This window comes from Giraffa tippelskirchi, chromosome 7 (assembly GCF_054371585.1).
Source record: "Giraffa tippelskirchi isolate mGirTip1 chromosome 7, T2T-mGirTip1v1.2.pri, whole genome shotgun sequence".
In the NCBI taxonomy this organism is placed as follows: Eukaryota; Metazoa; Chordata; class Mammalia; order Artiodactyla; family Giraffidae; genus Giraffa; species Giraffa tippelskirchi.
Genome location: NC_137281.1, coordinates 78,759,972 through 78,784,630, shown reverse-complemented (window position 1 = coordinate 78,784,630; position 24,659 = coordinate 78,759,972). Strand labels below are relative to the sequence as shown.

The 24,659-nt window shown below is 50.0% G+C and overlaps 1 protein-coding gene across 2 annotated transcripts; it reads left to right on the top strand.

The window, feature by feature from the left end:
• Window positions 1-8,417: 8,417 nt before the first annotated feature.
• CILP (cartilage intermediate layer protein) lies at window positions 8,418-24,458 on the top strand. Of its 2 annotated transcripts, XM_081513761.1 has the most exons (10): window positions 8,508-9,132; window positions 9,229-9,307; window positions 10,236-10,401; window positions 13,324-13,416; window positions 14,392-14,661; window positions 16,146-16,328; window positions 16,718-17,032; window positions 17,815-17,923; window positions 19,002-19,159; window positions 21,386-24,458. In XM_081513761.1, the coding sequence occupies exons 3-10, from the start codon at window positions 10,341-10,343 to the stop codon at window positions 23,743-23,745; spliced, it is 3,549 nt and encodes a 1,182-aa protein (XP_081369887.1). In that variant the 5' UTR covers window positions 8,508-9,132; window positions 9,229-9,307; window positions 10,236-10,340; the 3' UTR covers window positions 23,746-24,458. The 2 variants fall into 2 exon arrangements, with proteins under 2 accessions (XP_081369886.1, XP_081369887.1); XM_081513760.1 differs by lacking the exon at window positions 9,229-9,307 and having other exon boundaries at window positions 8,418-8,601.
• The last annotated feature ends 201 nt before the right edge of the window (window positions 24,459-24,659 follow it).

Below are 24,659 nucleotides of genomic sequence, written 5' to 3'. Positions count from 1 at the left end.
ACAAAAATTGGTACATAAATATTCATAGCTAAAATATATTTGCTAAAAACTGGGAGACAACCCACCTCCTTCAACTGGTGCATGAACAAAGAAACTGTGGCATATCCATACAATAGAATACTACTCGACAGTGAAAAGGAATGAATTATTGACACACACAATAACATGGATAATTATACTAAGTGAAAGAAGGTAGACTTAAAAGGCTCATACCAAAGGATTCCATTTACAGGATATTTTCATAAAAGTAAAATGACAGGAAAAGAGGACAGATCAGCGGTGGTCAGCAGCTGGGGATGGGGAAGCGGGCTGACTCCAAAGGAAGTTTCTGAAGTGAGGGAAATATTTTGTATCTTGATGGTGATAGTGGTTACAAGACTGTCTGCATTTGTAAACAATCATAGAATTTTCTACTCAAAAGTGTGCTTTCACAGAATGAAAATTATGCTTCAATTTTTAAAAATGAGAAGTGAGGGAACTTTCCTGGTGGCCCAGTGGCTAAACTCAAGCTCCCAAAGCAGGGTGCCTGGGGTTCGATCCCTGGTCAGGGAATTAGATCCCATAGGCTGCAACTAAAGATCCTGTGTGCCACAACTAAGACCTGTTGCAGTCAAATAAATAAGTAATTTTTTTTTTTTTAAGAAAGAAAAAGTAAAAATGGGATGAGGGATTCAATTTTCTTCTTCCCTTTCTTTGCCTTTCCTGTTGCTGGCCAACATTCTGTCCTCAAAGCTATTGTTCTCCTGGGGGTGGGAGTGATTTCTCAATTTGGCCACCCTGAACACTGCTTTGTTTTGGAAACAAAGAGTCAACCCACCAAGGATAATCTGTGCAGGCCCATGTCTGTCTGTGTCCTTCTGTCCCTCCCTGTCTGGCTAAGCCTGCTCACCCAGGCCTTTCTAACTTCTATTCCCCTTGCTGCCTGTTCACCGGAGCCATCTGGAGTCCCAAAATCTTTACAGCCCAGGTGTTGTGTGGGCGAAATATTCTGCTTGGAAAGAGGGAGGCTCCTCATACTCAACTTTCTGCAGCTCTAGCCCATTAAACAGCCATGAGTCCTGGGCACGTACAGTCTGAGAGGACAGCCACCCAACATCTGCCTCGTCTCAGCCCTGATACAGGCCATGCCCATCACTGCTGCAGGCCCTTCTGGTCACGGGAGACAGGCAACTGTCAGGTGCTTCAGAGTGAGATTGATGAACACCTGGGGCAAACGCATCACACTGAGTGTGACTGGTCCAGGAGGGGAGTGTGAACACTCTTGCCATGACTCCCTGGTAAGTGTGAACCCCCTAGTCCTATACAAAATTGTGAATGGGGGTGTCCCTGAGATACACGGGGGTGGATTGTGGGCCACGCTGATGTCCCCATGTAGAATATGAACTCACTGATTTGTGCAGTGAACAGAGCAATGTCTCAGTGTGGGAGACACTGTGGAAGTGTGATGAAGACACCGTGGTGACTCTGAGCACGCCATGAAAGCTTGGGGAGCACCATGGTGACTCCCACAGTCAGTGGTGAAAACACTGGGGCTTCTGTGGGTGTGAGCACCTTGTGGGGTGCACTAGAGATGCCATGCGTGAACTCAAGGTTTAGACCATGGTGAGTGCACCATAGGACAGTGAGATGATCTTTTTTAAAAAATTATTTACTTGTTTATTTGACTGCTCTCGGTCTCAGTTGTGGCATGTTAGTTTTTCTTAGTTGTGGTCTTAGTTGGGATCTAGTTCCCTAACCAGGGATCAAACCCAGGCCCACTATATTGGGACCATGGAGTCTTAGCCACTGGACCACCAGGGAAGTCCTAAGGTGACATTTTTTTTAAGTTTGAGGAGCATGAACAGTGAGCATGTTACACAAGGTGGAGGGCTCTACTGGACACGTTTTGGGGTATCTACAGACCATGCCCATTCTCAGGGTATCTGCTCCCCACCTACAACCTTTGAAGAGTAAGCACACCCTCATAAGACCAGGTGTTGACCAGCAGGCCACAGTGTGTGCAGCTACTGCGTGACTTGCATAGTTCTGAAGGTTTCTTTTTCTTCCATTTTCTAAGCTGGACTTGTTATAGTTGTTCAGTTTTGCCCAGCTCTTTTGGGAAGCGCTGATGTGGTTATAGGGTGAGAGGAAGTGATTCATGGGTAGGTTTGCCAAAGAACAAAGGGAGGGTAAATGCTGAGGTTGACAGCTATTAAAGTGGTTTTTGATATCAAGATTCAACTACTGGTATCAAGATTAGTTAGTAGTAAGAGGGATTTCCCTGGTGGTCTAGTGGTTAAGAATTTGTCTGCTAATGCAGGAGACATGGGTTCAATCCCTGGTCCGGGAAGATCCCACACGTCACAGAGCAACTAAGCCCATGCGCCAGGACTACTGAAGCCTGTGTGTCTAGAGCCAGTGCTCTGCAACAAGAGGAGCCACTGCAGCAAGAAACCTGTGCGTTGCAATGACTAGTCACCCCTGCTCACCATAACTAGAGAGAGCCCATGCACAGCAACAAAGACCTAGAGAAACCAAAAATAAATAATTTTTTAATTAATTAAAGTTGGATTTTAATCTGGATTAAAAAAAGTTTAATAGTTAGACACTTCAAGTTGACTCCTACTCAACCTGAAGTAGGAGTTGTATTTTTTGGTTTGTATTTGTGGTTGTATTTTTGGTGGGTCTGTGTCATTTTTCGCTTCCTAACATCCATTCTTTCTATCTCTGGTGACAGCACTACTTTTCTTTGGGAAAAATCAGTCCTTGTGATTCCAGTGAGATGATCTACTCCTACCTCCAGAAGTGGACTAATCAGAGCTTTCCACCCCCATGGTTACAGGGACTGGGTCAGGAAGGGGCCAGAGAGAGCCTTTCCCAGGACTTCTGCTGGAACACAGAAGTCATGCTTTTTTGATTGGAGATTTGAGACATGCTAGAAAGGAGCCTGGATCTTCTGGAAGATACCACATGGGAACAGCATCTGTTTCAGTTACTGTTGCATAACAAACTACCCCAAATCTTAGCGGCTTAAATGATGATCATTTTCTCATATCCTCAGAATTCTATAGGTCAGGGTCTCATGTAGGGCTTAACTGGGCAATTCAAAAAACAATGACTTATTTTTTATGACTTGGATTGAGGCCACTCTGTGGCACTCATCTAGTAGATGAGCTGGTCTGGCCTGGAGGGTCCAAGACAGCTACACTCACATGGTTGGTGCCTTCATGGTGAGGGGTGGAAGACTGGGCTCAGCTGGGACCTCCTACCGTAACACCAACACCAGGCCTCTCCAGTTTGGTGGTCTCTGGGAAGTTAGCTGGCTTTCCCCAGAGCAGACATGCCAAGTGGAAGTTGTATGACCTTTTCTGACCTAGCCTTAAAATTTCACCTTGTTCTTGGTTACAAGTCAGTCATAGGCCAGCTGAGATTCAAGGGGAGGGAAATTAGATTCTACTTCTTGATGGCAGAGGAAGGCAATCACCTTGTACATGAACACGTGCAATGGGATCTATTGTTGCAGCCAACTTGGAAAAATACAGACTCTGCTACAGCCTCCTTGAGAAAAAAACCATCTCAGAGAAAGCAGTTGAGACATGGAAGGAGAACAATCCTGATGACGTTATTTGAGTCCCTGGATCCAATTTTCACAACCATCGGATCCCTTTTCTCTATAATCCAATCTGAGTTGTGCTTTGTCTCTTGCAGCTGAAAGCTCTTTTACTCTTAGCATGTATGTGTACATGTGTGCTGAGTTGCCTTAGTCATGTCTGATGCTTTGCATCAGCCTGTAGCCCACCAGGCTCCTCTGTCCATGGGATTCTCCAGGCAAGAATACTGGAGAGGGTTGCCATACCCTCCTCCAGGGGATTTTCCCAACCCAGGGGTCAAACTTTTGTCTCTTATGTCTCCTGCATTGGCAGGCAGGTTCTTTAGCAGTGGCGCCGCCTGGGAAGCCCCTTAGTGTGTATATCAGTTATCTATTACAGTACAACAAATCACCCCAAAACTTAGTGCCTTACGACAATGATTATCATTTCTTGTGATTCTGTGGGTGGCCGGCCATTCTTTTGCTGGTCTTACCTGGCTCACTTATGCAACTGCTGAGGTAGAAAGTTCAAGATGCCCTCATTCACATATCTGGCTGTTGGCTGGGGATCTCAGTTCTCCTTCACGTGGTCTGTCATCCTCTAGGAGGACAGACTGACTTCTTTACATGGTGGTCTCAGGAGAGTGTTCCTAGGGAGTGAAGGTGGCAAGATCTCTGGAGTATCATTTCTGTTATTCCTTTGTTCAAAGCAAGTGACAAAGTCAGTCCAGGTCAAAAGGGTGAGTAAAGAGACTCTACCTCATAATGGGAGAGTTGCAAAGAATTTGTGGCCATATTCAATCCACCACAGTATGATAGATAGCTGGATCATATTACATAGGGACATTTTTGAAATTAGTATGTGTATGGAAAGGAGGATGTATGTGCCAGGCAGGCAGAGCCAGAGTGTTCTAGCATGTTCTCACTGAGAAGCACACGGCTGGAGTGTATTTCACCTTTCTGAGCCTCAGTTTTCCCTCTGTAAAATGGGTGTCATCATTCCTGTCTTGAAGATCAGCTGTGAGGCTGAAGATGGGATGATGATCACGAATGTGCCTTGTAAATTACAGGGTGCTGAACATCTGAGACCTGAGAAGCAATAGTCAAGGTGGGCCTGGGTGGTCAGAGAAGACAGGAGCAGGGAGACTGAGATGGGGCATTGAAAGATGGGAGACGTTCACATGGGTGGAGAGGAAGATGGGAAGCTGAGGAATAGAACTGTAAAAGGCACTGGGTAGGAGAAGTGACAGACTGTATTTAGGACAGAGAAGAGACCAACAGGGTCAGAGAGTGAGCTCTCCCACTCCTGTAGACTCTGAATATCTCGACTCCCATACATACTGGGTCAGCAGCCCCTGAGGGTTGTTCAGAGCTGCAGTGAAGTCCTCCAGTCCCCAGGGATCAGCAGTGGCGCATCCCTACCCAGGCCTGCAAAGCCTCCTCAGGCCACAAGGGGGCGATGATGGGAGCATAGGGGAGGTGCAGAGAGTTGGAGATAGATCCCCTCCTCTGGAGCCACCAGCATCATGTCAGACCCCTCCCAGTATTCCCAAGTTTCTTTCCCCTCAGCAGGGTGGAGACCCATGGCCATAGGCTTGGGTCACAGATGGCCTGGCTAAACTGGATTCCAAGCCCCTCGGTCCCCTGGACAAGGGTGGGGGTGATTGATGGGTTTCCAGTATGTTCCAGGCGAGGGCTTGGAGCTGCAGCAGACTGGCCTGGCCTGAAGGAGCCCCAGGTGGCTCTGACCCAGCTAGGCCAGGCCCTGGACAGTCTGGATCTGTGGCCGCCTCCCAACCCTCACTATCCTGAGGTCCTGGCCAAGGAGAGGAGCAGCCTCTCCCTCAAAGGCGTCCTGGGAGCAAGGGGTGGGGGTGGGCTCAGATTCCACCAGTCTAGCCCTGTGCAGTTGGAGAAGGAACTGGCAACCCACTCCAGTATTCTTGCCTAGAGAATCCTGTGGACAGCGGAGCCTGGTGGGCTGCTGTCCATAGGGTCGCACAGAGTCAGACACGACTGAAGCGAATTAGCATTCATGTATGCATTGGAGAAGGAAATGGCAACTCACTCCAGTATTCTTGCCTGGAGAATCCCAGGGACAGGGGAGCCTGGTGGGCTGCTGTCTATGGGGTTGTACAGAGTCGAACACGACTGAAGAGACTTAGCAGCAGTAGCAGCAGCCCTGTGCAGTTAGCTGCTCAGTCCATCTTGGGGACAGAAAAGGATTCTTCAACAGGAGAGATGGCAGGGCGGTTAGCAGAGCCCAGGGATTCTAGCTCAGCTCTGTGCCAACCATGACAAGACCCTCTGGCCATTTACCCTACCACCCAACCCTTGGGGCAGGGTGAATGGGGCCTGAGATGTGAGTTCCTGGCCAAGCAAGGACACCTAGGCAGAAATCATGACCTAAAGGGCTTCCCTTTGCCAAGTCCTAGGCTTCCTGCCTCCTGCTATAGAAGAAGAGAGGCTGGGGAGACCGCTTTCATGTACTCTGTGGTTCCATAGAATAGAGGCCCCGGAAAGAAGTTGATTACCCTGGCTTTGACCTCTTGTCCTCTGGTTTACCTCCCTACCACCTTCCTCTCCTGTCTACCTTGCTCTCCTTATCCAGTCTTGGTGGTCAACTGACTTCTCTGGCTTCTGGCCTAACCTCTGGTGAGAGTTTTTGGAGCTATCACTTCTTCTGTTCTCTCCTTTCTGTTGTATTCATTGTCAGCATCTTATCAAACCTTGCAAGAGCTGATGGGGGGCCTCAGAGCTCTCTCAGTTTGAACTCCTGCTGCGTAGGAGGACCAGGGTCATGTGGGTCATTACTTGTCCAAGATCACACATCAGAATTAGCAATAGAACCAGTACTATACTTTTGGCTCCCAAGTTCCTGTTTTTCTCCTGGCCTCTGATCCGGCTATTGGGGCTCAGCTTTTGTCCACGGACCAGCAGAGTTTTTAGGGTCTTCACTTGGTTCACACTTTGCCTTCACTTAGTTCAGACTAAAGCTGCTTCATGGATTGGCTCTGACTATAATTGGACCAGACTTGGTCTAGCTGGTCTGGACCAAAATCTGGGGGCCAGGAGGGCCAGGAGGGAAACCAGGAGGCTCCAGGAGAAAAAACAAACCAGGTCTGTGCCTTGGATCTGCTTAGGGGCTGTCTTTACTCAACATCCTTCCTCCACCCATCCTCTTCTCCCCCAACAGCTCCTGTCCAGGATGATGCTCAGAGAAACAGAGCTCCTAAACCCTTGCTTACACCCACACCCATACCCCCCCCCCACACACATTCACACAGAGAGAAAGACATATATATATATGAGTGAATGAGTGTTAGTCACTCAGTCATGTCCAACTCTTTGCAACCCCATGGAGTCTGCCAGGCTCCTTTGTCCATGGAATTCTCCAGGCAAGAATACTGGCTCCCCTGGAGAAGGGACCTTCCTGACCCAGGGATAGAAACCCAGGTCTCCTCTTCTGCAGGCAGATTCTGTACCATCTGAGCCACCAGGGAAGCCCATATACATATACATACATATGGCACACACACAGGCACATGCCTGTAGAGAAAGACACAAACACACACGAGCACACACGCACAGCTGAATAACTGTGCCCTGCAGCACTGTGGGATCATTTCCATACTGGGCTTTTTCCTCTGAAATCACGGACATGTCTTCTCCCTATGTCCTCCCAGTACCGAGCCTAGAGCCTGCTCCAAACAGGTGCTTGTTGATAGTGTGTGGAAAGAGGGAGCTGACACTGATGTGGAGGGCCACATGGGCCAGGCCTCCATCTCCAGGCCCCGCCTAAGGCAGAAAGCCCAGCCTAGGCCCGATGAGCCTGGGATGTAAGGCAAACCTTGGCAACTCCTGCTGTCTCCCTGGTTCACCCCCTCCCCATCTTGTGCCTCCACTCCGGACTCTCTCCTTGGGTGGTCCATTAACCAGCCCATCAAAATCACCTGGGAGCTTGTCAGAAATGCAAAGTCTCAAAAAAAAGCAAAGTCTCAGGCCTCACTTCAGATCTACTGAACCAGAAAGCCTGGGTGTGGGGTACAGCATCTGTGCTTTCACAAGCTCTCTAGGGGTTTCTAATGCATGCTACAATTATAGAACTGCTGCCTGTGAGGAGAGGCAAGCTCATGCCGCGGGGGAGGCGGCTAAAGTCTGGAAACACTAGCAGGGGCTTACGCCACCTATGGGTAAGGTGGCTGCTCATTGCTGGTGGGTGCCCATACCCGACATACTCTCACACGCACACACACTTTCACACACACACACACACACTCGTACATATATGAGCATCTGGCACGATCTCAGAGAATCCATATGCAGGGATTCCTCTCGGATCCAATGAGTATAGGCAGGTACCCAAATGAAGGCAGGAAGGGGTAGGAAAGAACTGTTCTCCTCCTTGCCCCACAATCCCTCTGCTGCTTGTCCCTTTGGAGGGTCCCTGAGCGCTCCCTCAGAGCCACAGAAGCCAAGTAGTTGCCCAATCAGGCAAGGCAGCCCTAGTTGAGAGGCCAGGTGATCCGTGTGCCTCAGAGAACTCAGAGTATGTGCTAAGGGCAGCAAAGTTCTTTCTCTGCATAGGTGGGCCGGGGCCAGGGGAATGTTGGGGATCAGCAGGCAAAGCTTAGGCAAGAGCATACCACCCCCTGAGCCATGAAGCGCTGCCCACACGTAGAATTCCCCTTGGCCCCTCCCCAGGGCTGCTCCCCATGCCCCTGCCTCCCCACCCATCCCTCTGCTCTGGCCTATGGAGCCCTGGGCAGCTGCCCACCTGGCCCATCCCCAGGCCCTGCGGCATCTCCCCCTGAGGATCTGAAAGTGAAATCAGGCTTCTGGAAGCTGCTGGGGATGTGGGGAGGGGAGGAGAAGGCTGAGCTTCCTCAGGCTCAGATCTGGTTTCGCGGCTGCTTCCCGTGGCGCACTGCCACAGGCTGAGCCTCCAGCTGTGCTATATAAGGCCCCGTGGCTGGCCTGCTGGAGAGAGGAAAACTCGGACCCCCCAGCTGAGGAGTCCTGCTCAAGACACGGTGAGCCCCGCTCCTGTTCTCCTTAGCCTGTCCCTGCACCCCTCAGCCGGGCTCAGCTACTCTGGGCACCCCTGACCACCCGCCTCACCTCCCCTGGACAAGACTCGCCTTTCTTCTTTGGAGTTGGCCCCAAGTCTTCTCCCTCCCCCACGTGAGGATAGGGGCCCTCGAAGGGCCCCAGTCAGGGTCTCTTACCTCTGGATATGCTCCCTTTTTCCTGCGGTCAGCCAGTCTTCTTTGTCTGAGCGTTCTGAGACCTGCGGACTGGGGAGTCTCACCAGCAGAGCATATGCTGAGGAAACTTCCGTGGGCTGCCAGATGGGAAATGGTTCTTCCACAAGGTGCCTCAAGCCACCTTGGCTCCAGACAGTCCCAGAGCAGTCCCAGACTGAGGGCCTTGCAGGCCCTGGGGAGCGCTCAGCCCTCGGCTCAGAGCCTGGGAGCTTGGGGTGAGACCCACAAGAGCTGGAGACCCTGGAGACCCTGAAGACCCTGCACACCCTGCACTCCGTTCTCTGGGCTGAGAAACAGGTAGCAGAGTTAGTGGCCTTAGAGCTGGATGGTCTGCAGTGTGGGCTTGGTCTGTTCTTCTGGGACAACTAAGTGTTTTTGAATCTTTTTTTCCAGAAAGGAGGAATCTCCCTTTTCTCACCACACCCTGGACTTCGGAGGTTGAAGCGAATCCCTCTTGAATTTCCAGGCACTGGTCAGAGTCTGGGTTGGCCAGAGGTCTGGAGAGAGAGAAAATTGAGTGGGAGCCTGGGTCCTGGCCCTCTTGCCAGACCTCTTGGAGAACAGGGGAGCTCCTCTTCCTGTTCCTGCAGCCCCTAACCCCCACCCAGCAGTTACTGGGGGGCCCTGGCCTCTCCCTGTGGGTCCCCTCTGCTCGCCTGCCGCAGGCTCCTGGCTGTGTGACTCCCAAGCAGGACAGAAATGCGTTCCATCTGCAGCCTGTGCACATCTGAAAATGTGTTCATGGAGCTGGTGTGTCTGAAGCATCTGCACCCTCCAGCTTGCCTGTCCTGTGAGAGGCTGCTGTAGTCGGGACAGGGGCTGCCCAGCCTTAATATGTAGCCTTGCCGTGCAGGAATGTGAGTCCCACCAAGGGCAGCAAAACAGGTCCCAAGCCTGGGTCTTGGAAGTGATTGATGAGCCACCCAGAGGCTGCTGGGGGTGAGCCCAGGCACAGCCTCACTGGCAAGGAAACATCTCACCCAACTGTCCCTTATGCCCTATCTCAAGGTGGGGTCCTAGCACCTGGACCCGGGGTTTGAATCCAGGTCTGCCTCATGTGAACTGAGATTCTGACTCTGCCTCTCCCAAGCTGCCCAGATTAGCAATGTGGGCAGGTATCATCCTCACAAGACTTCATTCTGTCCACCTTTCACCTTTGATAGGTCAAGAAATAGTTCTAGGGACTTCCTTGGCTGTCTAGTGGTGAAGACTCCATGCTTCCAATGCAGGGGATGCGGATTCAATCCCTAGTTGGGTTACTAAGACCCCACATGTGGCAAGGTGCAGCTAAAAAAATGAATGAATAAAAATTTTTTTAAAAGAAAGAAAAGAATTAGTTCTGCTCAAAACCTAAGAGTCAACTCAGAATATGGAACCTGATAAGCTTTGTTTCTTTGCAGGTCACTGATCTGAGAAACTTCTCAGGGATTGCATTCCAGGGACTCCAACTCTGTGAAGGAACCCTCACTCAGCTCCTGCCACGTTCCCCACAGGACCGGGGAAAGATGGTGGGGATGAAGGCCTGCATGTTCTTCTTGCTGGTTCTGGAGATCACCTCCACGTTGGGTACAGGCTAAGTATCTCCCGTCTCTCTAAGCTGCCACTTGCTATAGGGAAGTCGCATTTGGTCTGGGACCCAACTCTGCACCTGCCTTAAACTATAGCCATGGCAGTAAGACCTGAGGCTGGTTTATCTATTTATTCATGGTTTATACCCTGCTTGTTTTCCTAAAGGGTTTGAGATAGGTCCCAATATTAAAACTCACAGGACAGAATCTTTTAAATGAGGAGAGGGATAAGATGTCACTCAGAAGGAGGAAAAAAGATAAGAGGGTTACCACTGCCCCCTGAGTGCTAAATTTAGCTCTGAGCTTCCTGATAGCCAAAGCAAAAGGAATCCCTGAGTTCTTACATCTGGATTTAGGGTGAGATCTGATTTTAGTTTCATGAAAATTCATTTAGACCCTGTAGCCAAATTTCACAGAGACACCAGAACCCCTTCTGGTCTCCTTGTCCTTGGACCCCATTCTCTGGTGACTCTGAATTCCCCAGGAAACAGGTGGAGAGAATTTGCCGGGTGGGCTCCCCAAGGCATCTGAGCATCAGAGCTCACAGCACCGGGCTGCATACACTCTCCTATCTCCCTTTCTTTTCCTGATTTCTAGCTACATACTCAGGTAAAGCAAAAAAAGGCTCAGAATTCTCTCATAGAGCTATGAGCACTGCAGGCTTTGTGACTGCAGATGCAGGAACAAAGGCTGTCTGAGCATCTTGCCGAACCCTCTAGATGCCCACCTCCTGCCTTGCTCTTTCTACCCTGACAGCTGTTGTTGATGAAGATGATTAACATTCAGCAATCTGAAGGGAAATCAGATTAGTTTGATTAAAAGAGCTACTATCACCCCCAGTTAAGCAGCAAAGACGGAGAAGGCAATGACACCCGACTCCAGTACTCTTGCCTGGAAAATCCCATGGATGGAGGAGCCTGGTAGGCTGCAGTCCATGGGGTCGCTAAGAGTCGGACACGACTGAGTGACTTCACTTTCATTTTTCACTTTCATGCATTGGAGAAGGAAATGACAACCCACTCCAGTGTTCTTGCCTGGAGAATCCCAGGGATGGCGGAGCCTGGTGGGCTGCCGCCTATGGGGTCGCACAGAGTCGGACATGACTGAAGTGACTTAGCAGCAGCAGCAGCAAAGAGAATACTAATTTGACTCTCTCATGTGAGAGTTAATTGCCTTTTGAAGCTTTTGCAGGCCTCTGCTCTCCTCTTACCTTTCTGTTTTGGAGCCTCCAACTCAGTCTCAGGTGGGTTGGGCCTGGAGGCTCGCCGCCTGTGGCTCAAAGATCCCATACCCTTCCTCAGGGAGACTTCTCCAGCTGCAGTCAGAAAACTAAAGGACTGGGACTTCCCTGGTGGCCAGTGGTTAAGACTTCATACTTCCAGTGCAGAGGGCACTGACTCAGTCCCTGACTGGGGAACTAAGCTCCCACAGGCTGCATGGTGTGGCCAAAAAAAAAAAAAAAAAATTAAAGGACCACTCCTCCAGCCAGATCCTATGAGGGTGAGGGTGGATTCCCAAAGTCAAACTTTGCCAGGAGAAGGGAGATGGACATCTATTGTCCAGGTCTTGAGCTAAATGGAGTTGCTAATACTTTACTTGGCAAACATTGTGTGCCAGGCCTTATTCTAAGTGGATTTTATGAAGAAGCTTATTTAATCTGTATAATCCTCTGAGATGGGTACTATTACTATCCTTAGTTTATGATGAGGGGTCAGATGAGTTAAGTATCTGGCCCAAGGTCACACAGTCAGGAAGTGGCAATGTCTGGGGCTCATAGTCTCAATCGCCATGTACTTCAGAGACTTTGTGTTTCCTTATGAAATCCTCATGCCAACTGGACCACCACATGTGCAGTGGGAACTAATATCTCCATTTCACAAGATGAGGAAAGTAAGGTTCCATTCTGCCAAGAAGGATGGGCTCAGATCCTACAGGAGGAGCCCCGGCTGCCTTGCAGCATCTCATGGTCCATTTCTAGAACAAAAGTGAAAAGAAAACCGAACTGGTTGAGCATGCACTGCATGCCAGATCCCTTTACCTTCACGATCACCCTGAAAAGGCACCATGACCCTGTGATGTGGTGATTGTTGGTGCAGCTCTACTTTTTAAAAAAAATTAATTTAACTGGAGGCTAATTACTTTACAATATTGTGCTTTTTGCCATACATTGACATGAATCAGCCATGGATTTACATGTGTCCCCCCATCGTGACCCCCCTCCCTCTTCCTTCCCCGCCCCGCCCCACCCTACCCCACCCTATCCCTCTGGGTTGTCCCAGAGCAATGGCTTTGAGTGCCCTGCTTCATTTATCGAACTTGCACTGGTCATTTATTTTACATATGGTAATATACATGTTTCAATGCTATTCTCCCAAATCATCCCACCCTAGCCTTCTCCCACATAGCCCAAAAGTCTGTTCTTTACATCTGTGTCTCTTCTGCTGTCTTGCATATATGGTCAGTCATTACTGTCTTCTAAATTCCATATATATGTGTTAATATACTGTATTGGTGTTTCTCTTTCTGACTTACTTCACTCTGTAAAATAGGCTCCAGTTTCATCCATTTCATTAGAACTGACTCAAATGTGTTCTTTTTTGTAGCTGAGTAATATTCCATTGTGTATATGTACCACAACTTCCTTATCCATTCGTCTGCCAATGGACATCTAGGTTGCTTCCATGTCCTAGCTATTGTAAACAGGGTAAAGCTCTATTTTATGAGGAAACAAATTTAAAAGAATAAAGCTTTTGAGATCATACAGCCAGTCAATGGCAGAGTGAGACTCTGAACCCAAGCCCAGCACTCACGTTCCATCCCCCACATCACCTTGCTTCCCTACGTCCTGAGAGGCTAGTAGCAGGACCCTGCTGGGCCCCTGTAACTGTCTTGGGTTCTCACTTCTCCTCCTGGCCCTCAGGGAGGCAGATGATGCTCAATCAGTCAGTAAGAAGAGTCCAGCCTGGGAAGAAGACCTCAGGTGTCTTTGCCAAGCCTGCTAACCTCCTGGACAGTGAGTTGTGGCTGGAGCAGGGACTGATGGGGGTGAGGGGGTTGGTATTTACTGAGCTTGTTAAGAGAATCTCTGCAGTCAGAGGACAATGTCAGGGTTCCATAGACAAAATGCTTTGCTCAGTTGTGTCCAACTCTTTGCCATCCTTTGGACTGTAGCCCGCCAGGCTCCTTTGTCCATGGGATTTTTCAGGCAAGGATACTGGAGTGGGTTGCCATTCCCTTCTCCAGGGGATCTTCCTGACCCAGGGATTGAACCCACATCTCCTGCATTGCAGGCAGATTCTATTACCCACTGAGCCATTTGGGAATTTCCATAGAAATCCACTTTTAAAAGGCATTTGAGGACTTCCCTGGCAGTCCAGTGGTTAAGACTCAGTGCTTCCCCAGCAGGGAGTCTGGGTTCCATCCCTGGTCAGGGAACTTAAAAAAAAAAAAAGGTGTTTGGCCAACATCTCTGTCCAGGCAGAGGGACCAAGTATATAGGAATGCTCAGAAGCATAAAGCTGCCTGATAGATCCCAGGAATGCTGTAGGGTTTGCTGGGGCCAGAGCACAGGCTGGCAGGGAGAGAGCAGAGAGAGAAGGGTGGAGATAACCAGCTCATTAACACCTAAATACCTGGCTAAGGGAATTAAAGCTGAGAGTGATGTGGCCCAGGCTGCATGGAGAAAGCTCACTCTGACTGTAGTGTTGAAGAGGGGTGGGGATGGTTTGGGGAAGCTGGAGGTAGAGACACCAGGCAGGAAGTTATTAACATGGTATAGCCAGACTGCTGAGAATGTTTGGCAGTAGGGTGTGCAGAAGGGTAAGAGAGTCTAGAAATGCTGCACAGAGAGATACCATGGGGTCTGAGACCAGTGAGGGGTGGGTGAGGGGTAGCGGGGATGACTCCCAGGGGTTGAGCTCACTCGGCGCTCTGGGGCCCGGTTGGCTCCCACCTGGCTCCCACCTGGCTCTCTCTGGCTCTCTTTCAGGTCCTGGGGAGTGGACGACCTGGTTCAACATTGACCACCCAGGTGGGCAGGGTGACTACGAACGGCTGGATGCCATTCAATTCTACTACGGGGACCGGGTGTGCGCTCGGCCCCTGCGGCTAGAGGCTCGAACCACCAGCTGGATACCCGCAGGCAGCACTGGCCAAGTGGTCCACGGCAGCCCCCTCGAGGGCTTCTGGTGCCTCAACAGGGAGCAGCGACCCGGCCAGAACTGCTCTAATTACACCGTGCGCTTCCTCTGCCCTCCAGGTGAGCCTGGCCAGCCCCCACGCCCTACTTCTCACCAGCCTCCGCACAGCGGGAGGCCAGGGCCTGCATCTGGCCATGGAAACTCTGGACGTCGCATACATACACGTGCTTCAACTCCATAATAACCCTTTAGTTTCATGAGCGCCATAATGTTCCCAACAGTGTTCTGTGTTGATGGATAGTTTCCTTTTAATCCACTTTACTGATGGGGAAGACCACAGGCTCTGGAGTTGGACTGCTTTGAATCTGGGCCCACTGTCTCTACTGTGCTCCTTAGGCAGATTTTCTGAAACTCTCTGAGCCTCAGGTTTCTCACGTGTGGAAGAGAGATATTAATATACCTTCATGGGGGGTTTTGGGCTTCCCTGGTGGCTCAGACAGTAAAGAATCTGCCTGTAATTCAGGAGACCTGTGTTCAATCCCTGGGTCAGGAAGATCCCCTGGAGAAGGGAAAGGCAACCCACTCCAGTATTCTTGCCTGGAGAATTCCATGGACAGAGGAACCTTGTGGGCTACAGTCCATGGGATCGCAGAGTCGGATGTGACTGAGCGACTAACAGTTTCACTTTATGGGGTTTTTTACGAGGATTAAATTAGATAGTAAATGCAGAGGGCTTAATGCAGGTGAATGCCCACTAAGTTTTCATTCCTATTTTAGTTCCTCTGTGCCAGACGCTGCTAGTTAATCTCCATTACTCAACTTTCACAACTAACTGTGAGGAATCTCTATTTTGACAAGCTATTCCAGGTTCAGAGAGGTTAGGGAGCTTCTTGGAATGACACAGCTGGTCAATGGAATGCTGGGATTTAAACCCAAGCCTGTGTTTGCAGAGTCCAAGAGTTCATGCTCTTTCTGTCCTTTCTCCCCATACTGGGTAATTCAGAGCCAGCTGTAGGCCTGTCCATTATTGACTGTGCATCTTCCATTCCTGGGGTTCTGCCAGTGCACACGGCCTGATCCTGCAGGCTCAGGTGGCAGTGGCAGTCACCTGGATCAGGAACCCAGGCTGGGTGATGTCTCAGGGTGAGGTTCGAGGCCCCTGTTTTCTTGCACACAGCCCTCAGATCAAGGATGAGGAGTGTAGGCAGAGGGGGCTTGATGTTGCTGAGGCCCCAGGTCTTGACTTTCCAGGGCCCCTTCTGCAGGAGCAGGGGCTGTTTGCACACTGGGAGAGAGTAAAGATGGTGCTTTCCTCCACACCCAAGGACAGCACATCAAAGTCCCAGCGCTTGGCCAGTAAGTCCCTTTCAGGGGCACCTATAGCCCATTTGGTGGTGTCATTGTGAAAATTAAGAGACACCACTTCCTCAAGTCTCTTGGTGTCCATCTGTTGGAAAAATCCTTGTAGGAAATATAAATATCAAAGACATCTAGGATGTACATGGAGGCCTGGATCTCTGAGAAAAAGCAGCCTCAGGGTCAGACATCCTGATGGGAGTCCCCTTGGGAGGGAAGTCAGACCACCTGCTGGTCTTCTTTGTAGGATCCTTGCGCCGAGACACAGAGCACAGCCTCTGGAGTCCGTGGTCTCCCTGGAGCAAGTGTTCTGCTGCTTGTGGTCACCCTGGGGTCCAGACCCGAACACGCACCTGCTTGGCGGAGTCGGTGTCGCTGTGCAGTGAGGCCACTGAGGAGGGCCGGCACTGCATGGAACAGGCCTGTTCAGGTACCACCCCTGCTCCTGGTACCAGGTAGGGCATGCGGCTGGGGCTGAAATAGCCTAGAATAGGTTAGAGGATCAGACTGAGACAGGTTCATTCATTCATTCATCCACTCATCAAGTAATTATGTGCACTGATGGGGGGTGTAGGGGATAATGTGGGAGCACAGAGCAGGGTCAATTATCATCACTTAGGGGAATCAATTAAGTCTTCCTAGAGGAGGTGTCCTGAGCTAGGTCTTGAAGGATGAGTAGGAATTAGTTACGCAGGCTGATGAGGGAGGTAACAAAGTCCTAAGGATGAGAGGGAGCATATGGGACTCCACAGGTGGGACATGGCTGAAGGAGGGCCAGAATCCATACATGCCTTCCTGATGCGGCCTCTTTTTCCACAGCCTGTGACCTTACCTGCCCCATGGGCAAGGTGAATGCTGAGTGTGACGCATGCTTGTGTCAGGACTTCATGCTGTATGGGGCTGTCTCCCTCCCTGGGGGTGCCCCAGCCTCAGGGGCTGCTGTCTACCTCCTGAGAAAGACACCTAAGCTACTGACCCAGACGGACAGCAGTGGGAGGTTCCGAGTCCCTGGGTTGTGCCCCGATGGAAAAAGCATCCTGAAGATCACAAAGACCAAGTTTGTGCCTATCCACCTCATGGTCCCTAAGACTAGACTGAAGGCAGCCACCATCAGGGCGGAGTTCGTGAGGGCAGGTACTTAAGTTCTCTGGGGTAGGGCTGGGGAGGAAGGCTGGACTTTTAAATAAAAGGATTCTAGTACTCAGAGCTGGCCTCCCAGCTTGCCCAGAGTAAAACTAAAAAATCCACAAGTTCCAACATCATCTGGCTCCCCACCCTCCACCCATTACTTACCTTCTCTTCTCTCCTATTACACTCCCCACCACCCCCACTGAGTCACTCTACTACAGTTGCAAAAGCTTCCTATCTATTTGTCAACTACACAAGCACACTCCTGCCTCAGGGCCTTTGCACTTGCTATATACTCTGCTTGGAGTATTCTTCCCCCAGATAGTGGCATGGCTTGCTCCCTCAGATGTATAAGTTCTTTCCTGCCACCTTATCTAAAATAGTCAATGATAGTATAGTGTAAGGCTTGGAGGTTATAGAGAGAGAGGCTGGGGAAATTCAGGAACAGTGCAGAATGGCCAGAAAATTCTGCTGGAATCAGAAGAGAAAGTACTGCACTATTTGAAACAGCCAGCTCTGTCTCAATGGCAATGCTTGGGAATCTTGCCTGGTACAGGGTCCCCTTGGCTCGCTGCTGCCTCACCCAGATACTGCCCAAGAGGCTATGGGAGCAGGTCCCATCTTAGTGGATGGAGGGAGTGGACTCCATTAGGACCCTTAGAAGGGGGCTAGGGTGTGTGTGTGAAATTGTACAATTTTAACACATGTCAAAATACTTGAGGGAGCAAGGCTCTGGAGAACCTGTCACAAAGAAAAACCCCAAACACCATTTCTCATCCCTGTCTCAGAAACGCCGTACATTGTGATGAACCCTGAGACAAAAGCACGAAGAGCTGGGCAGAGCGTGTCCCTGTGCTGTAAGGCCACAGGGAAGCCCAAACCAGACAAGTATTTCTGGTGAGTATTCTGCCAGCTATCTGGCCTAATTCTCCTCTTGGAAAACCAGAGCTTTCTTGCACCGGGTCTGGAGTTATTAATCATGACAATAACCAGCAGAATAAAGTTACAAGTAAGGCCCTAGTGTGGCTTCCCAGGCAATGCAGTGGTAAAGAACCTGCTGCCAGTGCAGGAAATGCAAGAGATGTGGGTTCGATCCCTGGGTCAGGAAGATCCCCTGGAGTAGGAGATGGCAACGTATTCCAGTATTCTTGCTTGGAAAATTCCATGGACAGAACAGCCTGGAAGGCTACAGTCCATGGGGTCACAAAGAGTTGGACATGACTGAGTGTGCGTGCGTGTGCGCACACGCACACACACACACACACACACACACACACACACACACAAGGCCCTGGTGCATCATCGGGGAATGGGCACTTAAAAGTGGGGGACGGTTGGGGACTTCTCTGGTGGTCCAGTGATTAAGACTGCAAGGGGTGTAGAGCAGGGAACTAAGATTCTAACACGCAGCATGGTTTAGCCAAAAATTTAAAAAAAAATTTTAAAAAGTGGGGGCCAACAGGATTGAGGCCACTCAAACAACCAACAAGCTCTGTTGTCCTGTTGAAGCTGGGGTCCCTACAGAGCAGCTGTGGTCTTAGGGCCCTGACTCTATATCTTTGGGACACAGAACCAAGTTTCCCAGTCCTAATTTCCCAAAGGCAAACAAGGTTAGAGTCCCCAGTGGCTGTCCTTTACCCTTCACAAACATTTTACAGCCATTATCTTATTTCACCCTCTCAACAATTCTACGGATCAGCTAGGAATCATGGCATCTATTTCATATGAATGGAACAGGAAGTTGAAGCTCAGAGGTGAAAGGATTCCTCCAAGGGTCCATAGCCAGTCAGCGGTGGGGCTGAGACCGAAAAGCAAGTCTCCTGACTCCCAGGCCAGTCAGTGCTCTTGAACGAGCCGAGTCAGTTGTAGAGTTGGCATCTGCAGGGTCCTGTCCGTCACCTGCCTGGCTCTGACACTGTCCTTAAGGATACCAGCCCTTCCATTGCCCCTCAGTCTGTCTCTCCATCCCTTGCAGGTACCATAACAACACACTGTTGGATCCCTCCCTCTACAAGCATGAGAGTAAGCTGGTGCTGAGGAATCTGCAGCGGGACCAGGCCGGGGAGTACTTCTGCAAGGCCCAGAGTGATGCTGGGGCTGCAAAGTCCCGCATCGCCCAGCTGACTGTCATAGGTAAGCCCAGCAGGGCCCCTGGAGAACCCCTGCCACAGTGGGCATAACCGAACAGTCAAAACTTGGGCTGTCCTGGGCTGTGCACAGTGCTGTGCTTTCTGGGACACAAAGATGGCACAGACCTTGATCCTATCCTCACAGATCTGCCACTTCAGGAGGGGTGGAGAAATAAGAGACAAGTCAGTAGAGAGAGAAAAAAAATGCAGCTGAAACAGGAGATAAGGAGTTGTGGATGTTACGGATGAGAAACAGAGAACTTCTAGGTGGGAATGACTGTTGTGGCTGGTTGCTGGAGGCTTAAACAGTGGTTTTTAGCTTTGGCCACCCACTGGGATCAACTGTTGCGTTGTTGTTTTTTTTTTTAACTTTTAATTTTGTATTGGGGTACAGCTGATTAGGGCTTCCCTGGTGGCTCTATGGTAAAGAATCTACCTGCAATGTAAGAGTTGCAGGAGATGCCGTTTTGATCCCTGGGTCAGGAAGAACCCCTGGAGGAGGGCATGGCAACCCACTCAGTATTCTTGCCTGGAGAATCTCATGGACAGAGGAGCCTGGCAGGCTACAGTCCATAGGGTCGCAAAGAGTCAGACACGACTGAAGTGACTTAGCATGTGTGCACAAATAACTGATTAACAATGTTGTGGTAGTTTCAGGTGAACAGTGAAGGGACTCAGCCCTATATGTACATTTATCCATTCTCCCTCAAACTCCCTTCCTATCCCAGCTGCCACATAATATGGAGCGGAGTTTCCTGTGTTATACAGTAGGTCCACCTGTTGAGTTTTTAAAAAATATTTATGCCTGGGTTTTACCTCCAGGGAGCTTGATTTTATTGGTTTGGGATGTGGCCTGGGAACACTCAGGTTAAAGCTCTGCCTGGTAATTCTAATTCATGGTCAGTATCATGAACCCCTGATCTTAAACAATGGCCAGGGTCTATGTGTATGGAGGTGGGGGCGTTCCAGATCAAGGGCCAGCGTGAGCAAAGTTTGAGAAGTGGGAAACTGAGGGGGCTTTACAAGAAAGGGTGACCTGATTAAAGCTGGCTTCTAGAAGTGAGCTGGAGGAGGGGAGACCGGAGGCTGAGACCAGTCAGGAACCTGTACTTGCAAAGTGAGGGGGAAGGAGGATAGCTTAGTAATCGGCCTAAACAAAACCAAGCAAAAGGCAGGAGGAAATTTGTTGGGAGGATTCTTGAATATTTCACAGACTCCAAGAAAGTTGAGCAACACAGCTCAGGACAGACAGGACACAGGGCGCTTGGACCTTGGCAGATGAGATGTGGAACCCTGTCAACCGTGGTTCCCAGCTCATTATACCAGTGCTCCCTGCTTGTCACAGTTATTCTTAATACTTTATATGTTTAGTATTTTAAACTAAAAAGTAGTTTACTATTCTCAAGTTAAATTTATAGGTAATAACTACATGTGATTTTAAGATATATATATGGACATGCTCCTAATGACATAAAATGGAAATAGAAAAAAAAATTTTAATGCAAAATCATATGTATTTAAATATGTAAGTGTTAATGACACAAGAACACCCACCAAGAAGTCAGACACTTGCACTTGAATCCAGTTACCATGAATGTGACCACAACTAATACTGACACGTAGAGGGTCACTGTTTCACATTCCTTGGGCAGTTGTAGGGAGGTGGTTTTTCTGAGACAAGAAGCAGTTCTTGGTATTTTACCAAGCTAAACAAAGTACAATCTTAGCTCAATTTATATGGTAGTTGCAGTCTTCAAAAATTCAATGCACGGTAAAACCATGTATAAAATACCAGGTTCTGATCATTTAAACTTGCTTTCCATGTACATGAATGTCTATAGAATATGTGAAAGCAGAATGCAGAAAAATTCTTTATGTCACACAGTGCCAGATACTGCAGAAAACAGAGCTGCAAGCCCGTCCCACCCACGATAAGCCAGTAGCCACTCCCAGTTTTGGTGCTAACTCAGAACACCCTCACAAATTTTCAAGATCCCTCCAATGAGAACCATTACTGTAGTGGTCTCCGCAAGGAACTCTGTTTCTCCAAGGATAAAATGGAATTAGTAATGGCTATCCATTCTCCCTCAGAGGAGTTCTGTGAGAGTTGGGACCATGCCAGTGCTTTGAAAACCTGAAAGCACGCAGAGAGGTCAGAGAGGTGAGGTTGAGGTGCCCTTTGTGTAGGAAAAGGACTTGCATTTAATGTCTGAACTATTTCCCTCCATAGCCCCTGATGAGATTCCTTGCAACCCAACCCCCGAGAGCTATCTTATCCGGCTGCCCCATGACTGTTTCCAGAATGCCACCAACTCCTTCTACTATGATGTGGGTCATTGCCCTATCAAGACCTGTGCAGGGCAGCAGGATAATGGGATCAGGTGCCGAGATGCTGTGGAGCACTGCTGTGGGATCTCCAAAACAGAGGAGAGGGAGATCCAGTGCAGCGGGTACACGCTGCCCACCAAGGTGGCGATGGAATGCAGCTGCCAGCGGTGTACGGAGACTCGGAGAATCGTTCGGGGCCGAGTCAGCGCAGCCGACAATGGGGAACCCCTGCGCTTCGGCCACGTGTACATGGGGAACACTCGTGTGAGCATGACCGGCTACAAGGGCACATTCACTCTCCACGTCCCTCAGGACACAGAGAGGCTGGTGCTCACGTTTGTGGACAGGCTGCAGAAGTTAGTCAACACCACCAAAGTGCTACCCTTCAATAAGAAGGGGAGTGCCGTGTTCCATGAGATCAAGATGCTTCGGCGGAAAGAGCCCATCACCTTGGAGGCCATGGAGACCAACATTATCCCCTTAGGGGATATGGCTGGTGAAGACCCTGTGGCTGAGCTGGAGATCCCATCCAAGAGTTTCTACCGGCAGAACGGGGAGCCCTACATGGGAAAAGTAAAGGCAAGTGTGACTTTCCTGGATCCCCGGAATATTTCCACAGCTACTGCTGCCCAGAGTGACCTGAACTTCATCAATGATGAAGGAGACACTTTCCCTCTTCGGACATATGGCATGTTCTCTGTGGACTTCAGAGATGAAGCCACCTCAGAGTCCCTTAATGTTGGCAAGGTGAAGGTTCATCTTGACTCGACCCAGGTCAAGATGCCAGAGCATGTGCCTATGATGAAACTCTGGTCGCTCAACCCAGACACAGGGCTGTGGGAGGAGGAAGGTGACTTCAAACCTGAAAGCCAAAGGCGGAACAGAAGGGAAGACAGGACCTTCCTGGTGGGCAACATGGAGATCCGTGAGAGGAGGCTTTTTAACCTGGATGTCCCGGAAAGCAGGAGGTGCTTCATCAAGGTGAGGGCCTACCGGAGTGAGAGGTTCTTGCCCAGTGAGCAGATCCAGGGGGTTGTGGTCTCTGTGATCAACCTGGAGCCCAGGACTGGCTTCTCCTCCAACCCCAGGGCCTGGGGCCGCTTTGACAGTGTCCTCACAGGTCCCAATGGGGCCTGCCTGCCTGCCTTCTGTGATGACCAGTCCCCCGATGCTTACTCTGCCTACGTCTTGGCCAGCCTGGCTGGGGAAGAGCTGGAAGCGGTGGAATCTTCTCCTAAATTCAACCCAAATGCAATTGGTGTCCCTCAGCCCTACCTCAACAAACTCAAGTACCGCCGGACAGACCATGAGGACCCACGGGTCAAGAAGACAGCTTTCCAGATCAGCATGGCCAAGCCAAGGCCCAACTCAGCTGAGGAGGGCAATGGACCCATCTATGCATTTGAGAACCTCCGGGAATGCGAGGACGCGCCACCCAGTGCAGCCCATTTCCGGTTCTACCAGATTGAGGGGGATCGGTATGACTATAACACAGTCCCTTTCAACGAGGATGACCCCATGAGCTGGACTGAAGACTACCTGGCATGGTGGCCCAAACCAATGGAGTTCAGGGCTTGCTACATCAAGGTGAAGATTGTGGGGCCATTGGAGATAAACGTGCGATCCCGTAACATGGGGGGCACCCACCGGCGGACAGTGGGAAAGCTGTATGGAATCCGGGATGTGAAGAGCACACGGGACAGGGACCAGCCCAACATCTCCTCTGCCTGTTTGGAGTTCAAGTGCAGTGGGATGCTCTATGACCAGGACCGTGTGGACCGCACACTGGTGAAGGTCATCCCCCAGGGCAGTTGCCAACGAGCCAGTGTAAACTCTATGCTGCATGAGTACCTGGTCAACCACCTACCGCTGGCGGTCAACAATGACACCAGTGAGTACACCATGCTGGCGCCCTTGGACCCACTGGGCCACAACTATGGCATCTACACTGTCACTGACCAGGACCCTCGCACAGCCAAGGAGATCGCACTCGGCCGGTGCTTTGATGGCACATCCGATGGCTCCTCCAGAGTCATGAAGGCCAATGTGGGAGTGGCCCTCACCTTTAACTGCATAGAGAGGCAGGTGGGCCGTCAGAGTGCCTTCCAGTACCTCCAGAGCACCTCGGCCCAGCCCTCCCCTGCAAGCACTGTCAGGGGAAGAGTGCCCTCAAGGAGGCAGCGGGCAAGTCAGGGTAGCCAGCCTGGAGGGGTGGCCTCTCTGAGGTTTCCTGGGGCTGCTCCGCAGCCTCTGAGCGACTGAGGCTTGTGGTACTTCTCTTCTCCTGCCATTTCACGTGACAGCCTTGCGGGACTGACGCCCAAACTGTCACTTGGTTAATTTAAGCCCATCTGTTCTGGTGCAACTTGCCTGTTTGTTTCTTCATTTCTTTACTTACTTATTGTCTTTGTCCTGTGATACTGATTGGCATGAAGCCCCTAAAATGTCAAAATAAAGCCCCGCTGTCCTGTTCTCTCTCTACAAGAAACACAAGAAATTGGCCATGGGCAAACTCTGTGGCTTCAAGTGTTCATTTAGTGCCGTACCTGGAGATGTCTTTCACTTTCTTTTTGGTGTGGTTTTGCCCACCTCTAATGACAATCTGATGTTGAAGATCAAATAACCAATATAAAGCATATTTCTTGGCCTGGCTCCGTAGGATGTAAGCAAGGCTTGCATCACAGTTCATACATATAAAAGGTGGTGAAATAAAGAAATAAACTATATTGTTACTTGAAATGTTACTAACATTTCTTTGCTGAATCTGGAACTCTAGTGCATGTTCAGTGTTACACTGTTGAATATAAGGTAATCATATTTCCTCTGCCAAATCTGGAAAAAACATCACCTGGTATCTACAACCGCACTCGGTTGCTAACTATACTAATGTGTTTCCTTTTATATTTGATATTGTTCTTGATAGAAGCCCAGTGTGGCCCAGAACAGATGTCAATAAATGCACATTTTGTACTTGATTTTGAGGTCACTGACCTGTCTTTAAACTATTAAAGTGAGCTAACTGCTCAGAGGGACAGAGGGGTCTCTGGAAAATGGTCACAAGGTGGCGTGAGGCATAGCGCCCCTAACCCCAAGTTACAGAGCTGGGTGACTAGGCACATGTTCTAGTGGTCAAGTTTGTTCTCATGGGTCATATTTTCCATTTGCAGAGAAGAGCA

Bases quoted from the DNA above. Each gene is read 5' to 3' on its own strand.
- CILP (XM_081513760.1), top strand. From the start codon at position 10,341: ATGGTGGGGATGAAGGCCTGCATGTTCTTCTTGCTGGTTCTGGAGATC. The intron at 17,033-17,814 runs GTACTTAAGTTC...TCCCTGTCTCAG, and splicing joins GGCGGAGTTCGTGAGGGCAG to AAACGCCGTACATTGTGATG. The intron at 17,924-19,001 runs GTGAGTATTCTG...CATCCCTTGCAG, and splicing joins AAACCAGACAAGTATTTCTG to GTACCATAACAACACACTGT.